Source organism: Gorilla gorilla, chromosome 20 (genome assembly GCF_029281585.2).
Source record: "Gorilla gorilla gorilla isolate KB3781 chromosome 20, NHGRI_mGorGor1-v2.1_pri, whole genome shotgun sequence".
In the NCBI taxonomy this organism is placed as follows: domain Eukaryota; kingdom Metazoa; phylum Chordata; class Mammalia; order Primates; family Hominidae; genus Gorilla; species Gorilla gorilla.
The window spans coordinates 19111790-19125037 of record NC_073244.2 but is presented as its reverse complement, the minus strand read 5'-3'; the positions used below and the strand labels follow the sequence as shown (position 1 = coordinate 19125037).

At 57.6% G+C, this 13248-nt stretch overlaps 1 protein-coding gene across 10 annotated transcripts in view; it reads right to left on the bottom strand.

The window, feature by feature from the left end:
* The window catches only part of NFIX (nuclear factor I X), a 103125-nt gene that overhangs the window by 16183 nt on the left and 73694 nt on the right, over positions 1-13248 (bottom strand). For 7 of the 10 annotated variants that reach the window (XM_055371762.2, XM_063701778.1, XM_055371764.2 and 4 more), the window contains 6 exons: positions 9507-9569; positions 9119-9193; positions 8589-8709; positions 6959-7095; positions 3899-4021; positions 764-939 (listed from right to left, as the gene is read on the bottom strand). In XM_055371762.2, coding sequence (XP_055227737.1) covers positions 764-939; positions 3899-4021; positions 6959-7095; positions 8589-8709; positions 9119-9193; positions 9507-9569 — 695 coding nt within the window. The remainder of the gene's footprint in view (positions 1-763; positions 940-3898; positions 4022-6958; positions 7096-8588; positions 8710-9118; positions 9194-9506; positions 9570-13248) is intronic. The other 3 variants (XM_063701777.1, XM_055371760.2, XM_055371765.2) reach the window with 1 other exon arrangement.

Sequence of the window (13248 nt, the reverse complement as noted above, 5' to 3'; positions counted from 1 at the left end):
TTCTGTCAGTGACAGAGAAGGGCTCTGGGGGGAGCCAGTGTGTCTCCCAGGGCTGAGGAGCAGCAGGGTTTCACTCTAGAACCAGGACCATCCTGGGAACCCTTTGTTAAAAGTCCTGCCAGCAGGAGTCTCCGTGGCAGCTATGTGGATTGGGGCTTTCCCTTGACACAGTGCTCCTCACTAGGGACGGTCTTGCCCTCCTGGGCACACTGAAATCTGGAGACTTTTTTTTATTATCAAGACTGGGGAGGACGAGGTGCTCCTGGCATCTAGCAGGTGGAGGCCAAGGATATTGCTCAACATCCTACAATGCACTGGATGGTCTCACACAATAGTGAATAAACAGCCCCAAATGTCAACAGTGCTGATACTGGGGAAACCCTGGTCTAGAATCTAGCAAATCCTTGCAGCCCCGAGGTTTAAGAGGAGCGCTGGGAGGTCAGGGCCCAGATCCGGGTTGGATCATCATGAGTTCACTCCTGCTGAGGGGGCAAGGACCATGGGAAGGGCAAGGAGCCTGACTGAGCAAGGGGGCCCAGATGCTGCCCCCACCTCTCCGGACCATGATAGACAGGCCCTGGCATAATACACAGACCCCTGTCCCCAGACCCAGAAAATCGAGGCGTTTGGTACTACCAGCTCCCTGCTGCTCCAGCCCCAGGTGGGCTCCTGGCTTTTGGGCCCTCTCCCTGTGAGCCCTGAGACAGACAGATAGATGTGGAGATGAGGCTGTAGCCGGGCTCCTGGGGCCCTCTGGACTCACCTGTCCGGTGGCCTGGCCCGAGCCATCCGAGCACACAAACTGCACAAACTCCTTCAGTGAGTCCTGCCCGTGGTGGTGGTGGTAGCGGATGGTCGGGTGCGTGAAATACGGGCTCGACTGCTGGATGATGGACGTGGAGGGGAAGTGCAGGGCTGATGCTGTGGCCCGGGGGCTCCCTGCATGCACGTGGGCAGGGAAAAAAGGGTGTCAGGGCCAAGGAGGCAGCCAGTGGGAGGGACAGGAGAGGAGGGGAGCTGCCGGTCAGAGGGTCCTGAGGATCCAGAGCAGGTAAGGCAGCCGCCACAGGCACAAAAGTTAAGGCGGCACAAAAAAGTCAGTCATCAGGATCCATGATGTTTTAATGCAATACAAAAATAATAATAATAACAATAATAATAATCAAATAGGCAAACTAGGGTCCAAAGGCCAGCCATTTGTTTTTGTAAATAAAGTTTGATCACAACCAGCGCTGGGAGATTAGGATGAGGCAGATGAGGCAGGGTAGGATCTTGTCTTTATTTTATTTGGCTTTTTAAAAAAGTGTTATTATTATTATTTGAGACAGGGTCTCGCTCTGTCATCCAGACTGGAGGGCAGTGGCACAAACACGGATCACGGCAAGCAATCCTCCTGGGCTCATGCAATCCTCCCGCCTCAGCCCCCCAAGTAACCAGCACTACAGGTGCACGCCACCAGGCCTGGTAGATTTTTGCTTTTTTTTTTTTTTTTTTCTAGAGATGAGATTTTGCCATATTGCCCTGGTTAATCTCAAACTCCTGGGCTCAAGTGATCTGCCTGCCTTGGCCTCCCAAAGTGCTGGGATTACAGGCATGAGCCACTGTGCCCAGCCTAAAGAATTTTTTTTTTTTTTGAGACTGAGTCTCGCTCTGTCACCCAGGCTGGAATGCAGTGGCGTGATCTCAGCTCACTGCAAGCTCTGCCTCCCGGGTTCATGCCATTCTCCTGCCTCAGCCTCCCAAGTAGTTGGGACTACAGGCGCCCACCACCACGCCCGGCTAATTTTTTGTATTTTTAGTAGAGACAGGGTTTCACCGTGTTAGCCAGAATGGTCTCGATCTCCTGACCTTGTGATCCGCCCACCTCAGCCTCCCAAAGTGCTGGGATTACAGGCGTGAGCCACCGCACCCAGCCAGTATCTTTTAAATAGAGACGGGATCTCGCCCTGTCATCCAGGCTGTAGTGCAGTGGCATGATCACAGCTCACTGCAGCCTCGAACTCCTGGCCTCAAGCAGTCTTCCTGCCTTGGCCTCCCAAAGTACAGGGATTACAAGCATGAGCCACTGTGCCCAGCCTCAACATTTTAAACCATTTTAAACAAAGACATGGCTGAGTGCTGTGGCTCATACCTGTAATCCCAGTGCTTTGGGAGGCCAAGGTGGGAGGATCACTTGATCCAGGAGTTGGAGGTCAGCCTGGGAAACATAACAAGACCCCGTCTCTACAACAAACATTTAACAATTAGCCAGGGTGGCACACAGGAGGGATCACTTGAGTCTGGGAGTTCAAGGCTTCAGTGAGCTATAATCGTGCCACTGCATTCAGCCTGAGTAATAGAGCAGGAAACTGTCTTTCAAAAAAGAAAAAGAAAAACAAACAAAAAAACTGGTGTTTGCTTATCATACCCTTTTTTTGCAATAGTTTGGATTTTAAAACATATTCCATTAAAATATTATTTATCTTGATGACTGAGTTTTTTGATACTTGCTGACACTATGCACCTAAGGTGAGTGCCTCACTAGCCCTGCCTTAATTCAGGCCCTGGGTGGGAGACTGGGTGGGGGACAAGAGGAGGCAGAGGGTTCCCTGGGGCTCTGGATGAAGACAAAGCCAGCATCTGCTCAGGATGGCCGTCTGACATATGCACACACATCTCCTGAGTGCGAGCTGGTGTGCACCCAGCCACCGCCACCTAGGCGGTGTTCTCATGTGCTCAGCCTCATCACTCACACACGTGTCCTCACATACGCGTCCTTGCACATGCAATTCCCAACCCAGAGCAGGCCCCAGCTCTTCCTCCTCCCGTCTGTTTCCAATCAGCTCGCTCTTGCTCTTGGTTTCATTAGGGGGCTGAGGAAACTTGGCTTCTCTCTGGAGTTCATAAAAGCTGAGGTGGAGCCGGAGGAGCCAGGCCTGCACCCTCCTGCTGCCTGTGTAGAGGGCCTGGGCTCCCCACCCCCACCTTGCGGCCACCACACCCTGCCCCAGCACCGGCTGCCTCTGGGCTCCCAGCCAGGAGGCCCCAAGGAGGAAGCCAGGAGGTAAACCTCCTCATTTTCTGTGTCCTACATACGAGCCCAGGAGATGGCAGGCGGACATAGGGCCATATCCAGAAAAAGTCCAGGCCTCTTGCTGCCAGGTGGGTGCCCAGAGAGGGAAGAAGAAAGTGAAGGACTGACAGGGCTGAGGTCTCAGCTCCCACAGCCTCCTGCCTGATCCTATCTCCTCAGGGCGATCTAGGTGTTCTCAACCTGAGCACCTTCTCAACTGGGACACTGAAGTCAGATAGCAGCCCCACGGCAGTGGGCAGTTCCTTTTCCTGGGGAGCAGCCCAGGTACCACCTGTCCCCTAGACCCAGCCCTTCCTTTCTAGAAAGCGGCAGGGAGGCCCAGACAAGGTAGCTACTTGCCGCAGGAGCCTGGGCTCCTTAGGAGTACTCTTCTCCATCCAGGCCCCACATCAACCTGGGCTCATGCTGGCAAAAAAACAGAGCCTGGGCTCAGCCAGGAGCTGGGAGAGAGGAGCCGGCAGGAGGGCAGAGCAGAAGGCTGTGCCTTCCCGCCCACAGCTGGCAGGACAAAAGGAGAACTGGGCCAGAGTTGGGGACGACTCGGGACAGGCTTGTGTTGTATGTAGCACCCATGCACGTGAGGAGTGAGAAGTGGGAGGTTGCTCAGGAGCCAGGTGGGCAGCCCAGGGGCCCGGCCTGGTCCTCGATGAGGTGCTACGTGAAGCAGGGGCCGGCTCCCATGCCCACCCGCTGCTGCACCATGGCCCACTCGGAGAGCGTGGGGCTGTCACTCGGGGTCAGCTCTGGCCCCTTCACCTGGCCAGCTGCCCCTAGATACTCAGCCACCTCCCCAACTGCCCCCCTCCGGGGCCCCCCATTTCTCACCTGGTCTGACTCCAGCAAGCACAGGCAGCGGGTGGTGGGTGAAAGCCATGCGCGGGGAGCTGCCCTGAGAGGAGAGGGCACTGCAGAAGTCCAGCTTTCCTGACTTCTTTAGAGAAGCCGGGCCTGGGGGGAGGAAGCAGCAACACAGGGCAGGTTTAGCTGGGCTGGGGTGGGCGCGGGGAAGGCGGGAAGCCAGCAGCTCGCTCCTTCTCTCCTCAGCCCCTCCCCACCGCCCCTTCCTCCACTGTGCTCCCTCCTGCTGCTCCTTGCCCAGTCCCAGGCCTTGTTCTAGGCCTGGTTCCGAGGCCCTGTGTTTAGGCCAGCCAAGGGGTGCTTCTAACCAGAGAGGAAAACGAGGCCCCTGGGTAATGTGGGGTGGTGTGTGCCAGGCAGGGGGTGAGCAAGGGCCCCAGCCTGTGCCCTGGCAAGCAGGTAATGAAGTGAAAGGGTGGGATGCAGGACCAACATTGGGAAAGGAGTGCAGGAGGAACCCCAGGGCGCCAGCCTGAGAGCCGGGAAGGGGTAAGTTTGGGAGGGACAGGCTGGGGTCTATGCCATGGTGCCCTGGGCCATGGGAGGTTCTGGTGGGAAGAAGCCAGGGCCCTGTTTAGGGAAGGGAGCACACAGCCATGAGCCCTCAGGAGGGACACAATGCCCAGCGAGAGAGCAGGGACAGAGGCCAGAGGACCTGGAGAGTCCTTGGGCTGCTCAGGCCTAGCCAGGCTGTGCAGGCAGAGACAGAGGGGAGAGGACTCCCCCAGCCAGGGGACCCAGAAGCTCAGCTGCCATAGGATGGATAATTTCAGGGCTCTGCCCTGCTTCTGGTGCCAGAGGTGTGGGTGGCATTCAGCATGAAACAAGGGCACAGAGAACACCTTGTTTGACGTCTGTCTTTAGAAATTCATCTCTGCCCAGTGGCCATAGCATCCAAATGACAAAGCAGGGCCCCCAGGGGGCCAGGTTCTTCTGGAAAGATCAACTCCCATCTTGGGCTGAGCTTTAAGGTTGTGCCCAGGCTGGGAAGGATAAGGTAGAGTTGGGGCAGATCTCAAGAGCTGCCACCCTTGGAGGACAAAATCAAGTCAGTTTGGGTGAGGGGTGGAGGGGCTGCAGAACAGAGAAATAAAGAGCCATCTTAACTGCAGAGGGAAGGGGCGGGGGAAGGGCGAACTCCCAGCCGCCAGCAGAGGTGTTATCTGGCAGCAGCTGTGTGCCACCTGATAGCTGGCACAGTGGGGAGGGGGGAGCATCCTACCAGCTGTGCACAGCTGTCCCCATGGCCGCACAGTGCCTCCCCAGCTGTTCCCTGTCCTGCAGCTGGGCTGCTTAATTGGCAATTTGTTGCAGCCCATGGAAACAACACACAGCGGAGTGAGGGGAAAAGGGAGCCGGAGGGTGCTGCAGGAGGATGTTGGGGGGCCATGCGTGGCAGGACTGCCGGAAGGAGCAGAAATGCAGAAATGGCAGGCACAAAAGCAGACAGCCAAGAAAGGAGAGAGCAGGAGCCAGGAAGAGGGGGGCTCCTCAGGAACTAGGTCTGGGCACAGGAGCCCAGGAGCCCTTGCCCCAGGAGCCAGCTGCAGACACAGTCCTCTATGCACCCCAGGGGCAGTCCTTGCAGAAGGGGTCACCTACTGAGGCCCCGGCCAGGGACCCAGGATGTAGCCCAAGAGTCTCCCGGGCCTTCTCAACTCCTCTCTCTGCCTCTCAAGGCTCCCCTAGGGAAGCATGTGGCCCATGCTGGCCCAAGTCCCTGCCTGCCACGAGGAGAGCCTGGGAGGGGCCCCAGAGTCACACAAGGAAGCCTTCTCACAGAGGCCAGCCTCTGCTGGCCATCTAGAGGGTCTCCAGCCCATTCCCTCAGCCTGAGGCCTGGAGGCGAGCCCTCCTTTCCTCCTCCCAGGAGGAGGAGAAGCTGCCGGAACTTGCATTCGTTCTGGGGCAGCAGAAAAGCAGGAGTGCTTCCCAGCCCCACCTCGCTCCACCCCAGCCTCTGCCTGCCCACTTGGCCCTTCCCAGTAGGGGCATATCTGGAAAACATCAGACAAAGTACCACTAGGTCAGACCCTCACCTTTTGGAGGAGGAGAATGATGCCCAGGGCCCAGGCCTGTCCAGAGCAGACATGCCCTGTGCACAGCCCACACACGTGAGTCTGCACTCCCAGGCCCTGTCACACCCACAGTGAGGATAAACACAGGCTGTACCACTGGCACGTCAGCGGGGACTCTTGCGGCCAGCCTCCTCACACACATGTGCTCATGCACATGCACACACACACACGCACGTGTTACACGCTGTCTTCCAGAGTCCTCTCTAGGTCTGTCTGCACCCTCAGTCAAGAATGGAGGTGAAGGGGGGTGGGTTCAACAAGAAGAAGATCCCTAGAGGGGACTGGGAAGGTCTGAGCTGGCTTCCTCTGTACTTTCTCCCCTTCGCTAGCTTCCCTACCTGGTCTCAAAAGGACTCTGCTCATTCTTCACTAGACTCTGAGCCTCTCTCTGTAAAGCTGGGCCCTTGAGACCAGTGGTTCTCATCCTGGGAGGATTCTGTCCCACTAGGGAACGTCTGACAATGTCTGGAGGCATTTTTGGTCATCAAAACTGGGGGTGGGGGTTTTGCTGCTGGCATCTTGTAGGTGGAGGCCAGGGATGCTGCTAAACATCCTGCCATGCACAGAACAATCCCCCTACACAGAATGATGAGCCCCCAGGGTGAGAAACTGCTTTAAACCATGAGGCCACAGGGTGGGGCAACCTCTAGAGAAATACCAGGAGGGGCTGCGGCCATCCCACTGTGGGGCACCAGAGGCTTGGCACCCCCTCTGCTTCCCACCGCCATACCACGGGCTCTGCTGCTGACTCTCACAGCACCCCTCCTCACCTCCACTCCCTTCCTTCAGCCTGCTCTGCCCTCCCTGGAAGATCAGGAGGCAAGAAAACAGATGGGTAATGCCCCCCGACAGGGGAACAACTGGTGGGAGGCTCACCAGGTAAACTGAGAAGAGGACAAAAAGACTCTGGGCTGCCCTTGCTCTGGGTCAGGATCCCCCGCACCCATACCTGCATCCACATCGTTGGGCCACCCGCTGGACTGGCTGCTGCCAGCTGCTGGGGAACGGCCTGTCCCGGGATAGAACACGTCATCAACAGGGCTCTCCATCTCACTGTCATCGATGGACTTGGGGCGCTTGGTGGTGCTGGGGAAGAAAGAAAGGGTCAGATGGGCCAAGGATGGGCTGAAGCTCCAGGGAGTGACCAAGTGTCCAGGCTAAAGAACTGTGCGTAGATGGCCCTCTGGGTGGGGAGTGGTGCTGGCCGACAGCAGCATTTCTGGGCACTCACTGCGTGCCCAACCCCAAGATCAGCCCTAGGGCCCCTCAGGCCATCAGCTTCAACCTGCTCCTCTTCCTCAAGCCCCTTCCCAATCTGTGATGCCACGGTCCTCCAAGCTGCCCACATCAGAGAAGTCAGCAAAACCCTCAGCTGCCTCCTGTATCCCACCTATGATTTCCTGGCAGCCCCCAGGGCTAGGGTGAGGTGAATGACGTACTCGCAGGGACAAAAATGTCAGGGGGACAAAAATGCCATAAAACTCAGTCATCAATATAAAGAATATTTCAGTTCCTTTTTTTTTTTTTTTTTTAAGATGGAGTCTCACTCTGTCGCCCAGGCTGGAGTGCAGTGGCGTGATCTCGGCTCACTGCAAGCTCCGCCTCCCGGGTTCACGCCATTCTCCTGCCTCAGCCTCCCAAGTAGCTGGGACTACAGGTGCCCACCACCACGCCTGGCTAATTTTTTGTATTTTTTAGTAGAGATGGGGTTTCACCGTGTTAGCCAGGATGGTCTCAATCTCCTGACCTCGTGATCCGCCCATCTCGGCCTCCCAAAGTGCTGGGATTACAGGCGTGAGCCACTGAGCCTGGCCTAGTCCCATATTTTTAAAAAATCAAAATGAATGCCAAAAATCTCGCAATTAATATAAACACCCGTTTAAAAAAAAAAAAAAAAAAAGTGGAGTGGACCCTGCCCAGCACAACTTGCCCTGGCCAGAACCCACATCCCTGCCTCCCAAGCAGCTCCCTCCCTCTCCATCCACCCCACCCTCCAGGCCCTCCCCCACTCTAGCCTTTCCAATGGCCTCCTAACTGGCTATCAGTCCCGCCCACACACACTGCTGCTGGAGAGAGCTTTCTGGAACACACACCCTCAGCATCCCCTGCTTAAAACCCCTCAGGGGTCCCCACTACCCAGGGATGAAGTCTAAATGCCTTCTTCTGGCCTCCAAAGCCCTCTGCAGGGTGCCCCACCAGCCTGTGCAGGCTGAACTGGGATACAGGCTACCCTCTTCTCCTGGAACATTTTCCCCACACCCCCCAACAACCCCCTCTGTGTCTGGGCTCAAATGTCATCTCCCCAAGACAGAGACCTTCTTGGACTCCCACTTCCAGGCAAAGCGATGCCTTGTGCGAGTTTGTGTCCCCAGGGCTGGGTCCTTCATGACAGCACAAAGCAGGAGCTCAGTGGGTGACTGCGCATGGTGGACTCTAAAGTGTTAGAGCCAGTGCCCTCAATGAGAGGTGACATTCTGAAGCACCCTAGCCTCGGTGACACAGCTGACTATAGCCACTGGGACGGCCCTGGCCCTGGGGGGAGTGGAGAGAAGATGGAAAGGCAGGGCCACTGAGCTTACCTGGTGGAAGGAGGGGAGGTGATGGACCGCCGCCCCAGGGTCACCTGGTTGATGTTGTAGTAGCTGGGACTCTCCAGGTCCGCCAGCGAGAAGTTGGGCCCTGATGCTGTTGCAACAGGAGCTGGGAAGAACGAGAGGGTGATGAGGTTTGGAGGTGGGGGGAGGCCTGATGGGGTCTGTTTCGTTGTCATGAACAGCTTCCCAGAAGCCCAGGGTGAGTTTACTGTGGGGCCAGGAGATGGGAGAAAGTGGGCCATCTGGGCTGCTGAGGAACCTCCTCCCAGCTAGTGGGTCACAGAAGAGCCTTTGGTTGTGACTTTTTCTTTTTCCTCCAAAGCAATGGAGACTGGAGACAGGCCTCTCTGGAAGACTCTATTGTACCCAGCCCAGCACCAGTGAAGCCGAGAGTGTCCCAGAAAGCATCTGTCCCCATCCACCTGCCCTAAGACCCCATTAGGAGGACATCCCATGAGGTCCCACCTCCTCACTTTCAATCCCCATCCCTGGCCTGGAAGGAAGGACTCACTTACTCTGTGATACTCTCACCAGCTCCGTCACATTCCAGACCCCGGAAGTCACAAAACAGTCCTGGAAACTTAAGTGCCCTGAAGAGGGGAAAGGATGAGTGAGTCAAGACAAGGCCAGAAGGGGGATGCCTGGCTATTTCCAAAGGTCTTCCCCACTGTTGCTTCTCCCTCCCAAGTCCCATTTCCAGCTCCAGGCTGGCCCTCAGGTCTACACCGAACAGGGGGCGATCCTCTAGGTGTGCCCCCATCCCCTCAGGACAGCAGGCTAAGCTCAGTCAAGGGACAGCTGAATGAAGGGGAAGAAGTGAGGGTGGCCAGGACAGCCAGGGTGGGGGAAGGAAGTGGAGGGGCATGAAGGATAAGGGCAGCTGGGCAGGTGGGGGGCACTGACCGTTGGGCAGTGGTTTGATGTCCGCATCTCCTTGCTGGTTTGAACTATCTGATTGTCCGGATTCTGCAGGAGACACAAAAGGGGAGAATGTGTCAGGAGCAAAGTTCCCCATAAGCACCAGCCAAGCATTGGCCCCTCCAGCCTGGTGCAGGAGCAGGGACGGCCCACCCTGGCTACAGAAACCTTCACCCCATCCTCTCCCCAAACCAGCCCCAGGAGGCTCCGGGAGACCCAAAGCAGGAAGGAAAGACAGGCCCAGTGCAGGTTTCTCAGCCTCAGCACTGCTGACATTTGGGCTGGATTGCTCTCTCTGGTGGGGACCATCCTGTGCACTGTGGGGTATCTGAGCAGCATCCCTGGCCTCCACCCACTAGATGACAGTAGCACCCCAGTTGTGACAACCCAAACTGTCCCAAGACATTGTCCACTGTGCCCTTAAGGGCAAAGTCACCCTCAGGTAAGAAGCACCGGCCAAGAGTCAGGAGCAAAGAGGGGTCCCAAGAGAGAAGTCGGAGACCATCTCTCTCCACAGCGGGGACAGACCCAAGGGTCCCCCATCCCCCACCCAGCTCCAGCTCCCAGAGGAGCATCCCCTTCCCTAACTTGGTTAATTGAAGCCATTCCTGTCTGCCTGTGCCTCCCCCACCTCACCTTTATGCTCAGAGGCAGTGCCTGGCAACCCAGAGGGGGGAGGTTTGCCCTGACGCTGTCGCCCGCTCTGTGCCAGCCTGTCTGGGCTGTCTCATGCCCCGGTGCCACAGCTGCTCAGAGGGAGCCCCGAGACAAGGGCTCATTGTGCAGTGGGAGCTCACAGAGGGCTGGGGGCAGGGTGGAGTGTGTGTGTGAATATTTTGCTGAGCTTGGGAAAGCCCCCCACCCCGGTCCCCCCGGTCCTCAAAGCTTTGTGTGCCAGGGGCACAACGGGGACCTCCAGAATGCCTGCCTAGGCATGACAGCTGGCGAGAGGGTGGTGGAGGGGGGCCAGGCAGGTTGTGGGGCAGGAGGAAGCCAGGCATTTGGTGAAGAATCAGCTGCTCGCAGGGGGACCACATGGGGGTGGCATCTGAAAAACGTGCCTTGGTATTGGCCAGGGCTTTGCCCGACTTCAAACAGCATTCCTGCCTCCTGGGTCTCGCCACCACCCTGATTCAACCTGCTGGCCCCCACCATAAAGGAGGTTCACAAAAGGTGACATCAGCCCTAGGGGTGGGGTGAGGCACCCCATCAGTCACTTGGGAGGCAAGGAACAGAGCTGGGTTCTGGGGCTGGAGGGCAGGATGCAGCCCACCCGGGTGGCACCCCTGCTTGCAGCATGAGGGCCCCACCATGCCCGGGGCTGAAAGCACTGGCCATGCTCCAGGCTGCCTGCCTTAGTGTAATGGGTGAAAAAGGGTGACTGTTTCAGGCTCCACTTCCCCTCCACCCCATCCCCACTTAACTTTTGATTTTTTAATTCCAAAAAATAAATACTATTGTAGCGAGTCAAGAAAAAGTAGTTCTTTTTAATACGGAAAGTGCTAACAAGTGCTTTTAATATGGAAGGATATACTTCACCACCTCTGGTTTGGGGTGTATCCTTCCATACCTCCCCTTTCGCTCAGCCCTGGTGGTGTGTTTGGCAAAAGAGGTTCCCACCCTGAGCCATCTCTTTGTTAGTGGCACTCTCTGCTCTGGAGGAAGCCTACCCATGTTCCCTGAGAGGGCAGCCTCTCTGTGCCATAGCATGGTGTGAATGTGAACTTTCTTGATACTACCTCACTCTTTCACCTTGGCCCATTGCTGGGTTTCTGGGTCTGATTTGAGCCCCAGCCAGTCCGGGAGTGACAGCCAAGGGGTCTACGGAGCAGGCAGCCCACCCCAGGGCCTCCTCAGACCCCAGTCCTATGGCTGCTCTAAATCATGGCTCAGGAAGGGCACAACCTCAGGACCCATGTGCAGAGCTCAGCGAGGGGCACGTGGTCCCCACTCTGCTGCCCAGGGGTCTCTCTGCTATGAACCCCACTCATCCTAGGGACAACTTGGTCCCCACCAAGCCCTCCAGAGCTGGATCAGTGGAATCAGGGGAAGAAGGAGGAAGCCTCACAGTCCACCCCATGGGAGCGGCCCCGACCCACTGCGAAAGGCCAAGTGGAGATGGCAAGTCATGTGCCCGTGCACACGCGTGTGTGGATGCGCATGCGCGTACCCAGCCCAGGGACAGCCGAGAGGGAACCCGACAAAGAGATGGAGGTGGGCCAGCGACTGAGGCAGAGACAAATAGGGCTCCAGGAGAGCGCGACAGACAGGAAATCCTTCTAAATCAGGACACAGCCCCAAAACGTTATTGCTGTTATTACTATTAGCTCTGTGTAAAGGAGCAAGTGGGAGCAAGGATCCGGTGCGAGTGCAGTCCCTGCCACGCGCCTCCGGGCGCTGCTCCGGGCGCTGCTGGCAGCCATTTTAGACCTTGGCAGCCATCTTACGGCTGGCGGCCTCAGCCGGAGGCTCACAATGCCGCGACCGCCGGCCCCTGACATGCTCAGCTCAGCTCCAGGACAAAAGGCAGAGACATGGGAAATCTGGACCCAGGCTCAGAGGCACAGGAGCCAGGCCTGCGGCCGGGGCAGCTGCAGCCAGGGCCCCACTGATCTGCTCAAGTGGTGTTCTCCTTCTCCCCTCTGGCCAGCACAGTGAAAGGAGCAGGGAAGGCTGAAGCCAGGGGCAGGGGACACCGCAGCTCTACTCAAAGGTGGCTAAAGTCCTCACAGGCCATCTCTAGCCAGGGCCTTAACTAGCTCAGCAAGAGTAGACCCCTGCCCCGATAGGGCCGCAGGCACCTCGGGACACCAGGGATGTGACGGGGGAAGGTCTCTGAGCACCCTGTCAGCTTGGGGATGTGCCTTGGATAGACAGAGGAAGGAGGCTGGCAGGAACCAGCCAGTGGCTGCAGGGCCCAGAGAGGCCACTAGGTCCATGGTGAAAGGGCTCCTGGGGAGGCAAGGAGACGTCCTGCCCACCAGAGGCACAACGTGGGCCAGCTTTCTTACCTGGCGTGCTCTTTGGGGAGCCTTGCCTTGAGGTCTACACCTGCTCTGGACAGGTGACAGGAGCTGCAGAGCATCTCCATGTCGTGACTGCCTTCCCTGTCTGGGCTTCCCCAGGGGAGGGGATAACCCTGGGATTTGGGACAGAAAGGAGCAAGGCCCCTTTAGGATGCCCCTCCCCAGGCCCTGCCTCGTGGCTGCTCTGCTTTTATCTGGCAGAATGGGGCTTATCAGAGCCACCAGCTGAACAAATACACAAATCCACGGTTAGTGAGAAAAAACACTCTGCCTGAACTCTTTATCTCCTGTTCGCAGGCCCCGCACACTGCCCACTGCCAACAGCACAGGAGGGGACCTGACTGCAGCACAGCAGGGCTCTGTTCTCCACTCTGAAGGTGGAGGGCAGCCTCCCGGACACCGGCCGGGCCTCCCACTCAGTCTCCACGCTCCGTCTCTTGGCCACCCCCACTTCTTTCCTCCTTGCCCCTGAGCCCGGGGTGGCTCTCCCCTGGCAGTCCCTGCCAGGCAGGCGTACATGAGTGATCCCCTGCCCACAAGGGAGCCCCCTCCAGTGTCTGCTCTCTCACTGGGGACAATGGGCCAGCTGGTGGCCTGTGGGCCAGTGGAGGGGCAGGGACAGTGTTGGCTGGCACAACGCGGGCAGGTGCCGGGCTCCATCTTTCATCTTTTATCCTCTGTCATCGGCCGACGCCCCCGAG